The 15727-nt window shown below is 34.2% G+C and overlaps 2 protein-coding genes across 4 annotated transcripts; both read right to left on the reverse strand.

Moving 5' to 3' along the window:
- Nucleotides 1-500: 500 nt before the first annotated feature.
- Nucleotides 501-10089, reverse strand: LOC100798627 (intermediate cleaving peptidase 55, mitochondrial). 2 transcript variants are annotated; one of them, XM_003535269.5, is made up of 14 exons: nt 9830-10086; nt 9334-9411; nt 8824-9087; nt 8287-8379; nt 7862-8068; nt 7599-7702; nt 7332-7398; nt 7150-7257; nt 6089-6181; nt 4774-4864; nt 4533-4603; nt 3652-3707; nt 2549-2609; nt 501-1100 (listed from the first exon to the last, which is right to left on the reverse strand). In XM_003535269.5, exons 1-14 carry the CDS (start codon nt 9875-9877, stop codon nt 1020-1022), a joined length of 1422 nt encoding a protein of 473 aa, XP_003535317.2. In that variant the 5' UTR covers nt 9878-10086; the 3' UTR covers nt 501-1019. The 2 variants fall into 2 exon arrangements, 1 of the variants encoding a protein (XP_003535317.2); XR_001383227.3 differs by having other exon boundaries at nt 1020-1100; nt 4538-4603; nt 9830-10089.
- A 1006-nt stretch (nt 10090-11095) lies between these two features.
- Nucleotides 11096-15075, reverse strand: LOC100799148 (rhodanese-like domain-containing protein 6). Of its 2 annotated transcripts, none has more exons than XM_041005728.1 (8): nt 14737-15075; nt 14412-14673; nt 14044-14224; nt 13789-13870; nt 13406-13488; nt 13116-13248; nt 12257-12425; nt 11096-12044 (listed from the first exon to the last, which is right to left on the reverse strand). In XM_041005728.1, the coding sequence occupies exons 1-8, from the start codon at nt 14884-14886 to the stop codon at nt 11296-11298; spliced, it is 1809 nt and encodes a 602-aa protein (XP_040861662.1). In that variant the 5' UTR covers nt 14887-15075; the 3' UTR covers nt 11096-11295. The 2 variants fall into 2 exon arrangements, with proteins under 2 accessions (XP_040861662.1, XP_040861661.1); XM_041005727.1 differs by having other exon boundaries at nt 14391-14673; nt 14737-15074.
- Nucleotides 15076-15727: the final 652 nt, after the last annotated feature.

Below are 15727 nucleotides of genomic sequence, written 5' to 3' on the forward strand. Positions count from 1 at the left end.
GTAATACAGACCATGGGAGATTAATTTGGAACTCCATTATTTTCTCACCGCCCTTTGCATATAGACTAAGCCAAACTTATGACTCCAATAAGCATTCATGGGAAGAATGCACGGACTCCTTTGTACGTGAGTGTGTCGCACTTTGTTTAAAGGAGAACATTTAAGTAATATTTGATTTATAAATTAAATATTTATATTTGAAATATTAAAATATAAAGAAATGATTTGATATTAAAATCTTACGAATGCCATTTATTGACAGAAACTTATGATATTCCAATTATTTAGTTGACTAACAGTTTGTGACTAATGGTTATATATCCAATTTTACTTTGTAAAGTCACTACCTAAGTGATTATTTTATATACTTATTACATTTTGTAATGTTTTAATGTAAGAAGTGTTTGACTTCATTAAATCTTCTTCTCGCAGAGGGTTTGCAAAAGATTATTATCATATTTGTCCAAAAGTCTGTGCAAAAGATTACATTCCAACAACAGTGAACAATTTAGTATCTGGAGTCGGCCATTTGTTGTTATCATGAATCATCAATCATTTACAACAATGAAGCACCCGACATGAAATGAGCCATGATTCGGCACCAAAACATGGGGAACACGTCTAGCCAAAGGAACAACAATAAACTACTAAAGTTCCATTTGGTTCAAAAGAAAGAAAGTAAGAAAAGAGTTTTTTTTGTATTGAAGAGAAAATAGAAAGAAAGAAATTATTTTGAAGTTGTAGCTAGAGTAAATATATATATATATATATATATATATATATATATATATATATTGCCATCCATATTTTTTTTTCTCTCTATTTCTTTTCTCTTATCAAAATCCAAACACACCATAAATGACAACCCCACCACCATCACCTTGTTTTCCCCGTCAAGATTATAGAGTACACGTGTTCCCAGGTTGAAAAAATATGCAGGAGACCAAAACAAAAGGATAGAAATTCAGTTACTGCTCTGGACAGTGCCATGCAAGCGTATGGCCAATATATCAATTGGGCTATAAGCTCTTTAGTTGTCCGAAATTGTTCAGCAAGGACTCAATATGCTTCACTTCTTTTGGGATTGATGCTGTTAGGACCTGTGTTGTTTAGCAATAGCTCAATATTAGTCACTGATTCACTGTGGAAGAACAAAACTAATTAGATGTTATTCTTAGTTGCTCCTAACGTTATTTTTTAGTTAAAATTGGAGTTTTACCATGATAACCTACACCCACCTTTAGTGCATGAGTTATTGTCTTATTGAGGTAAAACTCTAAAGGAAAGGCACCACAATCACCTACGGAATAAGCACCTAAATTACTGTTCTCCAATGAAAACATAACGTGCAATATGTTTTAGCTACCGTTTTCTATATTTTAAGACAAAACTGATAACTAATGTGGTAAGGTACTATTTATGGAATAAAAATGGAAAGCTTTTATTACTATAGTATGAATTTACTCCGACCATGATTTTCAAAAAAAAAAAAATACTACTGTTTATTAGTTCCGTAACCAAAGTTCCAAGACCCTTGTAAAGTATTCGGTGCAAAACCAACCGGTCGTCGGTACCAGTATTACTGGATTCAATTTCTTTAAGTAACGATTCAACTTTTGTAGATGAAAAAAAATATGATTGAAAACAAAAACCCATAAAAAATAATCAGTTAGATTTTCCAACAGAAATTAGTTATCAACAAAATCAGTAGATACTCCGTAGAACTATGGTAATGAAAAATAAGTGTAGAAAATTAAATTCACATGTTTTTATTAAAAAATATCACCGCAAACACTCAAGAAACTGAAAGTCTGAAACTACTAGTATATCTTTTATCGCTCGATTGTTTTGCTTCTGCTGGCTGGTTTCTTTTGATACTCGTAGAAGCAATAGTTGTATTGAATATATTAACTTAAAACCAGTGCATCCAAGTTTTAAAATATGCTAAGGATTTAATTCTGATTAAATACACGATTAATGGTGGGAATTAATCTGGTACTTTTATTAGTTTCTAACGTGCCAATACCCTGATATTTATTGGTTACTGGTGAGACAATGATAGATCACACAACTAACAAAGAACACATTTAATGATACTGTACAAGAAGACTGAGTGTTACTAAGAAATTCTAGAACTTTATGGATTTCAAAGATTAATTGTGACTTGTGAGAAGAGAAGCAACAATCAATAAAATACTTAGTGACAACTCATCAAGGGTACTATTATCCCAAAAAAACCGTACCATAACAGCGTGTATCACTCAATCATGCATTGTGAGTCTGTGACATCATTAAGAGTTTGGCTTTGACAACTATTTAACAATCAAAATCTAGATTAAATGGAAAAGTATAGCTGATGGTAAAGAATCATCCTGTTTTTGCCAGCTAGCAAGTTTCATATGTGCAAGTGCTTACTTTTTTTAAAGGATAAAGTATTTTACTTGAAAGTTAGATTGCTATTTTTAGTTTTTCATGGTAATCAGCAGTCACCTCTAGCTGTTACAAATTGGCAAACTAGTTGCAACTGAAATATTTTTAAAGAAATTACCTCATAACCAGTTTCTGTGATGAGAACCTCATCCTCAATCCGTATCCCAATGCCTCGGTACCTGCAATTGAACATCTTCCAAGATTTATTATATTGCACATGAAACAGGAACATTTAATGCCAGGATTGAAGACAACATAAATGCTCACATGAAATATATGGTGGACAAAGATTGAGATTATTTAAATGATGTAATGTAAGTTATGGACAGTGAATAACTAAAAAGACGTAACAAGTAGAATACAGATGAGAAAGAAATAAAATCCATATTATGTTAGCCCAAATGTACAACTGATACCGATTAACTTAAGCAAGATTCTGAATTTGCGTATGAAAAATTTGAGCTCCAAAAATGGACACACGTCTCTTAAGGATTAAATAATTAAGAAACTATACATTTGTAGAATTTTGGGTCCCATTGGGTTTAATGGAATGATTTTAATAGGAATGCAGATGAGAATGGAATAGTCATTTCCATTAGCATGTGTATATGATTATATGACTATTCCATTCTAGTTCTATTACACTTGAGACAAATCAAATAGGAGTATAATAAAACATTTTTATGACAAGGGATGGAACCGGTGTGGTGGCAGTTGAGGGGTTGATGAAGGTAGGACCATGATGGAGCAGCACTGGTAGAACATGATTTTTATTTTTTAGCATTTTTAGAAATCTTGATGGAACAAAATACAGTTCCTATTTTGGAGGGAATGGCTATTCCCTCTTTCTGATGGTATAAGAACACCCTAGGCAATGATTAGTCTCATTCCAAATTTCCAAATAAGAGCTCAGTGAATCAAGAAGATTATGAACAAGCAGGGTAAGCGGTGCTAAGACATCCTTGGAAATTATAATCAATCAGGGAGACCCAACTCAGGCTTTAATATACTAGTATATGCAACCAGATTCTTGGAAGGAAAAATGAAAGGTAAAATTCTTGGAGCTAGTCAAAGGAAACAAAGTCCCGTGACTTTGCATTCTTTAGTAGATTTAGCTGGTAAGCCACGAAAATCGCATAAGAGGATCAAGCAATGGGAATCATCAAATTGTAATAATCAATTTGTTAAAAAACAAGCTCTTTAATTAACCTCAATAAGTACCTCTCTGGAACATTAAAAGAAGATGGGATGTACACTCCTGGTTCAATAGTTATTACCTGCACACAGCCACACAAATTAACTGTGAGTACCTATACCTTTCAAGGTAACAGTTCTGAAAACTGAAAAATGTGAGCTGGCATTGACGCACTGCAGATACGAGAAAATTTTGCAATATAAGGTAATATTTGATTAATTATTAAACTAAAATGAAAAGAAAGTGATGAAAGTACTGGACCAGTACTTCAAGGAATAAACATGCCTTTAAATCTTGAATAGGCAGTTAGGCACCAATAACAATTAACAGGCTTAGGTGCAAACTAATATTTACAAAACACTCATCGGGTACAACTGTCCAAGTACACTTGACAATTTCATTTAATTAAAAGAGATACTTTAATGTGATTTTGAAATCAACGGATATGACTGAATCTGTGAAAAGGTAGACAACAGAGTGTATTACAAAGCAGAATGTCAATGTTGAGAAGAAGAGTGTACTGTTATATAGCATGTGTAGTAATTATGGAGAAAATAATTACCTAATTACCATAACTAGTGATATCTAACAATATCCAATAATTGCAGTCAAGAGGGTCTAGCTCAGTTGGTTGAGCAAAGGTGTGTGAGTTGTTGTAAACTCCCTAACACCGTCTTTGATTCCCATGGATAAAAAACAATCCAATAATTGCCTAATTAACATGATTAAAGATATCTAACAATATCCAATAATTTCCTAATTAACATAATTAAAGATGTCTAACAATATTTATTCACATAAGGCAAGTGATTATTAAATATTACCTGTCAGTGGTAGAAATTATCTCAAATTTATAGAAAGTAGATGGGAAAAATGAAATTGTTGCTTGGTCAGGGAAACAACTTACAACACCTGGCTTCAGAGGACAGTCAAAGCTGACCGTTGAACAATCATGAATGTCCATCCCTAGATAGTGACCTGGACCAAGAAAATATGATCAGATATATGTATATGCAGTCTCTCTTGGCTATCACAATTTTTTGTTTTCAAACTTCAAACTAGCTTATGAAATCTACAAAACAAAATTATTTCTCTGATGGCCAAGTATTGCATGCTTCGTCAGCAAGCAAATTTCAGCACAAGGCTACCTATAGAAGTTGGGTTCAGCTTATGGTAAGAACTGCTTCCAACATCTCTCAAAATCCCGAGCTCTTTGAGTCCTTTCTGCAGCATTTCAACCTATGAAACCGGATCATTTCACATTACACTTTGTATAACTTCAGCTTGTTGAATAAAGAGTTTCAAAAGTGTAAAAGGAAAAAAGCAAGATGACAATCAACAAATAAAAATGGGTCTTTCGAGAATATACTTGAGCCACTAGCACACATTAATTGCTGTTACTGGTTATGAGATAGTGTTCATCATGCATAGGGCAAATCAAATATTGAAAGTACTATTTTGGTGAGAAGAAAAAATTTGAACATTAACTAAGCTAACTATCAAAGTTATAGGTTCAACTCCACTTGAAATCTTGAGACAGAATTAACAGTCAGGTAATATATACATTGTATGCAACTGAATTATAGGACAGTTTCAACAAGCCTACAACAGAAACCAGAGATAATTAAACTCCCTCTGCTCTCCTTTATGTATCTCTCCAACGGATCATAGAATAAAATAGGAAGTAATCAAATGACAGTGCTGAGAAGATATACAAATGAGTTTCACATAAAAGGGATATTAAAGGAAACCTATGCTTTACTACCCACATAGCATGAGCCAGCATCCAACTTTGAGGCAAACCAAAATCTAGTATTACTGGAATAGAAGCAATCGCAAATGTTCAATCAAAATAAATTCAAAATATGCAGATGGGCATCCTATATAATTACCAAATATATATATATATATATATAGAGAGAGAGAGAGAGAGTTAATTATTTCCTACATAATTTCATAGATCTAATCAATTACTTGTGAAAGTACTGCTTATTCCTAAGCAGATCATTCAGAATGTTTAAATATTAGAATAACTAAGGTTACTTTTTCCCTCTCAATCCCATCATGTACTGGAAAAGAAAAGAGAAACAGAGCACAAACGCAGCTTTTGATAATATTGTAATAATGACTAATAAACTGTGTCAATCACCAACTCTTCTTAAATATTAAGCTGATAGGTGAAGGCTCATAATGACATTATTATATCTACAACACAACCCCTCATGTTGAAAGGTGGACAATCACAGGCCCACCCAAATTTGTGATGATATTCAATTTTTATTTAGAATCATGAGGGCGGCAAGGATTAAACTCATGACAACTTAGTCATAGAGGCTTTAACACCACGTCAATCACCAACTCTCCTAAAAGCTTGAGATATTAGGTGGGTTTTATGAATGACAATGACCTTATTACATCAATACATCTCTGGAAAATTGAGAAGAGACAAGAAAAAAGGGATACCGAATGGTTGTGTATTTGCCGAATACTGGCACCGGGCTTACAAAGTTCCACACAATGCTTATTTGTTTCCAGTATAAGCGCATAAAGCTCCTCCTGAAATATAAAAGAAACCATGCCATTCATATAAAAAGTGGTAAGAATAAAGAGCAAAGCATTATGTAGATTAAAAAGTTAAAAAAAAACAAAGCAATATGGGGATTTAGCAGTTTTATTTTATGTTGATAGAGGTCATTTGCCTAACAGTAATTGATAGAGGTGTAACTGTAGAATTGAACAAATTCAAATATCATAACTACCAACACTTCCCATTATTTGTTGAGAAAGAGATCTCATAACCCCCTTTCCTCCAAAAAAAAAAAAGAAATAAGGAAAATAAGGAGTTGTGTTGGTTTGAGAAAATGTTTTCAGTTTTCATTTTCTGTTTTCACTTTTAATTACAACAATGTCACATTATTTTCATTATATCTTCTATTTTTAAAGGTTTGTATAGGAAGCAGTGCAAACAAATGTTCTCTATTTCCTTCACAGACCTTTGACAACAGAAAACAAATGAAAACAAAGTAGCATTTTTTCAATTAAAATTGAAACAAGAAATAAAAATAGAAAACAGTTTCTCAAAGTAAAAATGGCCCAAGATTTCACGTCATGAAGTTTAATGTTGCAAAGTCTCATCCTTGAGTAGAAAACTTAGAAAGCACTATATCATAGCCAAAATAACTCATGACAAGAAATGAAGAAACAAGAGTAAAGTTATTTTACACATCATAGAAACTTAATCCAGAAGAAGTGCTTTGTGTATGAGAGAAGTTACACGTCCACAAACAAGAATCCATAAAATTATATGCCCATCATGGAGTGAGGTTTGCAATAGAAAACTGAAACCATGCAGTTTGCTTGTTTAGATTGCTATTCATTGATCAATAAATTGGATATGCGACAGGAAAAATCAAGAAAGAAATATAGACATAAGTTTACTGCTTATGATGAAATGAAAATAAACCTTTATTAAGCTCTCTGCAATACATAGATAGAATTTCTAAAAGGACTTCAATCATGCTAACCTGGGCAGAAGAAAAGCTACCACAAGGTGGCCAGGTACGAGTAAGATCACTGACATAACCATGTAACTCACATCCAACATCCATCAAAACAAGATCACCATGTTTAATCTGCCAAACATTTGTAACCATTAGAAATATGAAATTAAAGATACTAGGAAATGGCATTTAGTAAATGAATTTACTCTCTGATCATTCCTAGAATAATGTATAACACTTCCATTAGGCCCGCCACCAACCACAGGATTGAACCTGATACAGAGAAAAAGAAAAGAAAAATCATATCATCAATTATGGAAGAAAGTGCTGCTTAAACTTGAATTTGTTTTCTATTAAAGAACTTCTCTATTTTTGTTGTGGGAGCTTCGTAAATTATCAACAACAATACACAAAGTATTCAGACATTAAAAAATTGCTTAAAAGGTCAAATTATTCAATAAAGAAATACATACCCCATCCGCTGAGCACCTCTAATTTTGCATTCATACTCAACCTTTGCCGCTAGCATACCTTCAAAAGGGAATGTCTTTGAATGCAACATTGCCAACAAAAGAGCCTGTTCAAGACCACAAAATGTTCAAATCATCAACTGGTCATCATTTTGCAACTAGGACCAACTAATGGTACAGTTACCAAATGTGCATCTAACAGCCTCATTGAGAATTTGGAATATTTAGTTACCAAATAGTTGGCCATGCAATAAAGATGAAAGTACCTGACAAGCAATTGATGCAGATTCCTTCATCAGCTTGAGCTCTGCTGGTGACTTTATCCATCGCAGTTGATGGGTATAAACAGCTAGATTCTTTACATTGTTACAGTAAGCTAGCTTTTTGAAGGCTTCCAGTTCCATATATTCAGGAGTTGCAGTCTCGACATTGTGGAACAATTTTGATGATCCCCTTATCATATCTGGAAGGATCTGAATCAGTAATTAAAAATGTTATATTAAAAATCATTATAAAGAACAGAAGTACCAAGGAGGTGAAAATAGACTTTTTAGACTGCAAAGCTTGGATAACAATGGCTTCAAGCCTCCAGAAGGCTTACCAGTGGAAATATTTCAGGTGAGGACAAAATAGTTGACTATATAATTTCTATAAAAGTAAAAGCTTTTCATAGTCAATACCAGTGATTCACCTCTTGCAATTTTTTCATTGGATATGCCCTGTCAGCCTTGAATGTATCTAATGCTGCATCAACTTCTGCTATCTGCCCTTGCCAAATCACATCCTACACAAATTTAAGGTTTTAAAATTATGTTAGCTCGAAATTGGTTACTTCTTTATCCCATAACTCAAAAAGTCAAGATAAATCACACACACAATGACCAACAGATAGTTGAATCTAACATGAAAAAAATTGAAATGTTACACAGATTTATATTGATAATCAGATCAGATATTTACTAAACAAAGAATTTTTTTATACGTATGCCATCTGATCATAGATTGTCATATATGGTAAGATTGTTGAATTTTGTAATAACTACTTCAAAAGTCATACACAGGGTGATTTCTAATTGGTTAGCCATGTAAAAATCTTTACTCTGGAAATGCATAAAAATTAAACTTGTGAACGATTTATGCTACTTAACATAATAAAAGTTGAATTTACATCATCAATGCATATTGCATAACATAATTCTATTTTCAGAAGATATTATATCAGACGCACATTAGGCTTAGCTTCTGGCATGAACATGCATAAACCACAGTCATGTCCTAAAATAGCCACACCACCAGGTTGTTGGCAGCCTGTGATATACAAGTAATCGGCATCTTGTCGAAATGTATAAGGCACAACATCTGTCATCATCTTTACTGGGGCAGCAGCAATGATTGCCAAACTCTTCTCCGGGAGAAGATCCAACAACTTTTTTCTTCTTAGGATATATTCCTCAGTAGATATACCCGGTGTGAGCTCCCCATCTTTTAGTAGCTACAATGTAACACGACCAAAAAAAAAGAAGCGAATTAATCTTAAACAAACAAGTAGTTTAGCTAAATGCTCTATACTTCTATAGCACATAGTGCCAAGCAAGGAAGCTCAAACACTTCAAAATAGTTGTCGTACCTGTGCCAAACACATAATAGACACTTCAAATACTTCTAGTTACATTTCACAATTTTTTCTACTTTTGTTTTTAAACTTTTATATAAACACAAATGGAAAACTATAATAAACCTGCGGATGAGACGCAGAGGTTGGTTGTCCAATATCAACAACCACCTTGTCAGTGCAATAGGAACGAAAACCTACAACCTGCGAGCGAAACATGCAAATGCCAAGGAGTCAGAATCACCCAAATGAATCATTTGAAAATTCCCTAGATTTAGCCAAGCAAATAAGAATATAAAAAAAAAAAAAAATGAGACCACCGATTATATAGCTTCCGCTGAGAAACCAATTCAAAGGTCGGGCGTATGAATGGTTAAAATATTTGCAGTGGAAGCGTAAATTGCAGAGTGAGAACAATTGAATTGCCCAACCGAAAAGCAAGAGATAGAAGCAATTAATAAAATGATTAACTGGATTTGAAGAAACAAAACTAAATTTGCATGATTGAATTGGAGCCACAGTGGCAGCAGAAAATCATTTAGAACATACTAAGAAGACATGTAGTTTGAGTTCCTATGAATACGAGGTGAGAGGTAGCAGAAAGCGATGAAGGAATACATACTTGTCGGTGTGAAATTATCCTGGTTAGTTTTCTTACGGCACCCTGCATCTTCGTTGGAGCTCCTTTGTGTTGTGTGTTCAACAATAACCACCAGACCAGAGGTTTAAAGGGGTTTAAGAGTGACTGAGAAGTGAGAAGCCTCACAAGTTGCAGTCACTTGATTTGTGTCTCGTACTCGTAACCGTCGTCGTTTTTGTCCAACTTATGTTCCGTCTATAAATAAATTTGTGTCTCGTACCACAGGAATGCTCTCTTTCCATTAACCTTTCATAATTTATACTGCCTTTTTAAATGCTAAAAGATATATGCGCTAGGAAATATTTAAACACAAACATTTATTTGATGTTAAAAAATATAAATAAACAATTTGCAAAGTTGCAACAAAGTATTACTTTAAATATGTTAAATATTAAAATAAAGAAAAATCGTTTCAATGTTGTTTACTAATGATAATTACTAAAGGTCAAAGCAAATACAAAATTAAACTTTAATTGATTTTCACATGCTTTTGGAGGTTAAGGTAAAATGGTATTTGAATCCTACACCTCCCAAAGGAAGTTGAATGGACAAAAATGTCACTCCCTCTTTCTTTTGTCTTCTTCCCCTAGTAATGCACATCAACCCTTCACCCTGCACTACACCACCCACCACCCACCACCCTTTGTCCTGCCTTGTGCCACCCTCTGCCTCGTCCTCCAACATCCTCTAATAATGTCATCACACGCCATCTACCATCATACCACACCACATCTAGATTAGCAAATCTAAAGCTTCTTACATCAACTATTTTGGAAAGGATTTTTTTTTATTATGAAATAGTTATTCTAGAATACATATACACTTTCGAAATAATTATTTCGAAATAAAAAAATATTTTCAAAAAAATTATTCTAAATTATTCTAGAATAATTTTGTATCACCTTATTTCAGAATAAGCATTTTGGAACACTTATGTTTATTCGGAGATGTATTCCAAAAAGAAAATTCCCCCTAAAGAACTATTTTTTTCCACACATAAAATGAGAGGTGCATGATAAAGTTGGAAGGACAAGATTCAAATTCTTAAACATCCACTTAAGAGTCATCCGTGATAATAAGACTAGGCTAGATTGTTGCTTCCTACACTCCCACTATTTCCATTTATAACCCTTACAATTTACAAGTAGACAGATACTACCAATATCTGCAGGAATTTAAAATTTTAAAATAAATTTTAAACATATAAAAAATGACATTTTAATATTGATAATGTATGAATCCTCTTCCTTTCAATCATGTAAAACATTCCCCTACTAATCAGTCTCTCAACACGACATAACATGTCCTTTTGTTAGTTTTAACGAGGCAATTGCATAACTTTAGAGCATTGTACAATTTTTTTGGTGTGGTACATAGAAGACAAGATATCAAGCAACGATGAAAATTTGAATGGTATCAAAAACTTGAGATCTTTGTTGTTTGATCTCCTACAGAAAACGCCCAAGGAAATCCTTGATCTCATCTATGTAAGGGGACCGGGTAGGAATTATATGACCACAATCATGCTCAACGATCGCAGAACAATCACTATCATATAGAGAAGCAAGTTCCTTGCTAGCTTGGTTAGCTATCTGTCTGTCTTTACCATGTTCATTACCAAAAATATGAAGAGAAGGGCACTTGATAGGGCCACACTCCATCTCCTTCATCCGGAGGGCAAAGCCAGAGCACAGGACTACAAATTTAAAGTCCATTTCACCTTTCAGCTTTTCTTGTTGTGCAGAGATCAAGGCAGTCATTGCTGCTCCCTGTGAAAATCCCAAGATTCCATCAAATGGTCCTTCTTGGGAAAACACATTCTTCAAGTGTGATACCGAAATATCATATCCATTAGTTTGCTGCTGGTATTGAAGTGGATCAAATGGACCATCTGCTACCTTCCAGTCAGCAGCACTACTTCCATCAAAGTTGGGTGCCACAAACCATGCAAACTTCTTCTTGCAATTATCCAAAGGTGGAGGAGGACTAGGTGGCGATGACGATGCACAATTCACATTGAGCTCAGGCATGGGGGTTTGGTAAATGAATGGCAATTCATGAGGTGCGTCGATAAAAACAAATTCAGTCATTTTCTTGAGTTTCTTGGCTAGTGATGCTGTTCTGCCTTTGAAACTGGATGCATTCTGTCGGAACCCATGCAAGCACAATATTCTCAGTTTTCTTGAGGTCCTTGGATCTGAACATTAACCATCGGAATGTTATAAATTGCCCTTTTGGTAAATTATAGAGGGCATTTTAAATTGCATGTGCTTCAAATTTCAGGAGACTTGAATTTTTCAGTAGTCAGTACAATGTACCAATTGTAAAATCAACCATTAGTTAACTTAAAATTTGACAAAACACATGTGAAAGCAAGGTGTATGGAGCAATATGGATCACAGACCTTACCATCTCCCCTAGGCACTTGAGGCAAACACATAGTAGTATCTGAAGAAAAATTCTGGAATTCAACACCTGGCAATGATGTTTTTGATTCACCATTTTCAATTAATTGTGTTGACCTAACGGCCTTTCCCTGTTTCTGACATAGCTCACAAACGTACTGTGTAGATTCATTCTGGTGCACCACAAAAATATCAGAAGCAAGAAAAGAGAACAAAGAACCCCAGCAAACAAATAGAAAAAAGATTGGAGTCAGGAAATTAAAGATGATGGAGAAGGGATAAATTTTCTGGAGTACCAATTCAGAGATGTAGTTAATCCAAGTTATAGGGCCCATGGCTTTAGGACAAATGTTATTCAAATGCGAGCATGCTTGAAACCCTATTTTGAGGCCTATGGACTACAGTAATAGTAGGGGGCTTACACAATCAGCTCATGAACCTCATTTGAGAAAAATCCAACTATTTTCCCAATAACAAACTTAAATTCTGGATCAGAAGCAAGTCACATTATTAGTATTACCCAGAACTGGTTACAAGTAAGTCAGCTCAAAAAAAGCAACACTCAAGTTAAGCTCAGTTAGTAAGCAAAAATAATCAGAACCAAACTCTTCTTTAGAAGTTCATGGGCACTTCACAAACTAGCATATATAACACAGTTCTTAGTTTAGTTCTCCAAAACAGCAGCATGCTTGAGACTGCTAGATCCAGTATACAATATCAGATTCAGGAGATATTAACGACTTCTTTTTCTTTCCATTTACTTTGTCTGCTTTCTAACTCCTTCAAAATGATAAACTTCAGACATGCAAACAGAAAATGTTGGCATAAAGATAATAGATAATATATACATTATCAGATCATACCTGGCAACTACCACAAACCAAAACAAGCATTCGGCAGTAAGCACACCGGCAGCGAGAAGAGTAATCATCAAATGAACATTGACAAATAAGACAGGTCCCAATAACATTAGCATCTGAACTTCCAACTGATATCCTACAGTTAGAGGGAATGAGATAAGGATTCTTTTCATCCACTGTTGCAAAACTACCTTTTCAAAATCAATGTAATACCAATATTCCAATCAAAACAAGATAGTAAGATACTCATACAAATTCTTGCCTAAAAGTGATGTGAGAATTAAGAGACATACCGGTGATCAAAAACAAAATTTTTTCCTTTGAAAAACCCACCATCTGGGAATTGCTCCAAATACCGTTGTATGCCACCAAATAACTGCAATTAATACAAAATTACAAGAAATAATGATCATCAGCTCTAAGGCTTTCTTGATCATGTTTCATAACAAATTATTATAGAAGGATACACTACCACAAGACTCCCATATCCACAGTCAATATTCCATTGCACACTGATAAAAAGGAACTTATGACTTAGGAGGCTCTTTTATAAGGTGATAAGCTGTAACAATATGAACACCTTATGAACATAATACATGATCATTGCATATTGATCCAAAATCCTTTTTGTTTCCAAAAAGGGGGTGAGTAGGGAAAAGGGAAATTCAGATTTTACCTGAAACACATTCTCAAACCCAGCACCTTTTGACCTAATATATGCCGATGCCATTTCACACCTGATTCCACCAGTACAATACCTGTAACCAACAAGTGAAATTCCACAGTGTAAGTAATTAGCAATTACAAGTTACTGAAAAGTATAGAATGATCATGACATGGAAAATGCTACCCCGAAATCACTGATCGGATATCTACCAGATCATAATTCATAATTAGAATCACCCACAAATGTCATAAAAGGAAAACTTACATGAGTATATTTTTTCCTTTCAACCGCTCCCCATTGTCATCTATCCAAGAGGACAAATCACTAAACTGCCTAACTTGTGGATCCAAAGTTTCAACATTTGGCACATCAAACTTGCCAATTCTTGTTTCATACAGATTCCTTGCATCAAGTAAAACAAGGCCTTTTTCGGGACTCTCACTGTCTACAAAACAACATGATCACACAAACGATGAATAGAATAATCAGGTTTCAATACTAACCACCAAAACATAACCGAATGTTCTAGACAGTGAAAATAAAAGTGAGAAATAAACATGTTAACAGAGTAACACAGAACTAAGATAAATAAAAAATAACAAGATATATACATGAATGGATAATAACGTTACAGCAACTACTGGTATTGTGGAGGGAAGAGAGATGCTTTCCGGCATTTGAGATATTCGGTGACTTTAACAGTGGATGGGAACTGAGAGTAACAAGTTCGTGGACGATTCGAATAGAGAGGGAAGTGAAACCACATTCCTGGGCTACTTTGTCGTTTAATGGATGATGACAAGTGGCGAGCTTGAAATCAGTGTGGTGAAACAAGGTGCTGTAGGCTTTGAGGGCTTGGATGTGATTCCCGAGAGAGGATAAGTTGCCGCCAACCTGTGTGAAGAGCAATGAGTTGGGAATGAAAGGGATAAAGGAGGAAATGAGAGGAACACTTACGGTGACATTGACGCCGTGAGAAGAAAGGCGAACACGACCGAGGAGGCTGAGGGAGGAGCAGTTGGAGTGGTAGAAGGTGAGGAGGTCGTCGAGGTTGGGAATTTCGGCGTACTTGTAATAGAGGAGCACGCCGTACTTGTCTTCGGACATAGTAGGGTTTAGGGTTTATGCACGCCGGTGCTGTCACTGCGGTTGCGCGATTCAACAGCGTGGTTTGGGTTGGGGCTGGGCTAGGTCCGGTTGCCCCGTATCCTTTTTGTTTTTTTTTTCTTTATCATTAAATTAATCACATACTCATAGGCCTATATGTTGGATATTTGATCGTTTACGTTCTTAAACATGTGATAGTTTAATCTTAAATATTAACAACAACAAAATTATTCAGTATCTGAATGGCTGGCTAAAAAGTATGGATGATTAAGTCTGTGAGATTATTTTAATTTTTATTATTAAATTAAAATATTAAATGATCAATTTATTATTAAATTATGCATTCAATAACTGAATTTTCATTTTTTCAAAAACTAAATTCTCATTAATCCATTATGTTGATATATTTAATAATTAATTTTAAATTTTTAGACTTTTGATTTTGAAGAGGAGCATATTTGGATTGAGGTATCTTCATCAAATTCGTTGTCTCCTAGTATTAGAAGATGTATAATCTTTCCTGATCTTTTCAGTTGCGTTAAATATGTTTTTAATGTCTTAAATTTGGGATATTTGTTTTTAGTGCTTCAAATTTTAAGTTGTTATTTTTAATTCTCGAAATTTGTATAATATATTTTTTTAGTTCTTTTTCACCAGTTGAGTCAAATGGGTAATAAGATATTTGTAATTTTGTGATAATTTTTTTATCGTTTGAAATTGATTTTTTTTATTGTAAAAGTTAAAATACGATTTTTGACTGTATAACACTGTTAGGATAAAGTTAATAAAAAGGCAAAAACACTAAAAGGGGACAATTTTATAAATTATTTATCAAAAAGGG

The sequence above is a fragment of the Glycine max genome, chromosome 10 (assembly GCF_000004515.6).
Source record: "Glycine max cultivar Williams 82 chromosome 10, Glycine_max_v4.0, whole genome shotgun sequence".
In the NCBI taxonomy this organism is placed as follows: Eukaryota; Viridiplantae; Streptophyta; class Magnoliopsida; order Fabales; family Fabaceae; genus Glycine; species Glycine max.

Bases quoted from the DNA above. Each gene is read 5' to 3' on its own strand.
- LOC100799148 (XM_041005727.1), bottom strand. From the start codon at position 14,886: ATGTCCGAAGACAAGTACGGCGTGCTCCTCTATTACAAGTACGCCGAA. The intron at 14,225-14,390 runs GTATATATCTTG...GTTGTTTTGTAG, and splicing joins TAACGTTATTATCCATTCAT to ACAGTGAGAGTCCCGAAAAA. The intron at 13,489-13,788 runs GTAAAATCTGAA...TATTAATTGCAG, and splicing joins GGTTTGAGAATGTGTTTCAG to TTATTTGGTGGCATACAACG.
- LOC100798627 (XM_003535269.5), bottom strand. From the start codon at position 9,877: ATGCAGGGTGCCGTAAGAAAACTAACCAGGATAATTTCACACCGACAA. The intron at 9,412-9,829 runs GTATGTATTCCT...TTTCGCTCGCAG, and splicing joins GGATAATTTCACACCGACAA to GTTGTAGGTTTTCGTTCCTA. The intron at 9,088-9,333 runs GTTTATTATAGT...GTTACATTGTAG, and splicing joins CCTCTGCGTCTCATCCGCAG to CTACTAAAAGATGGGGAGCT.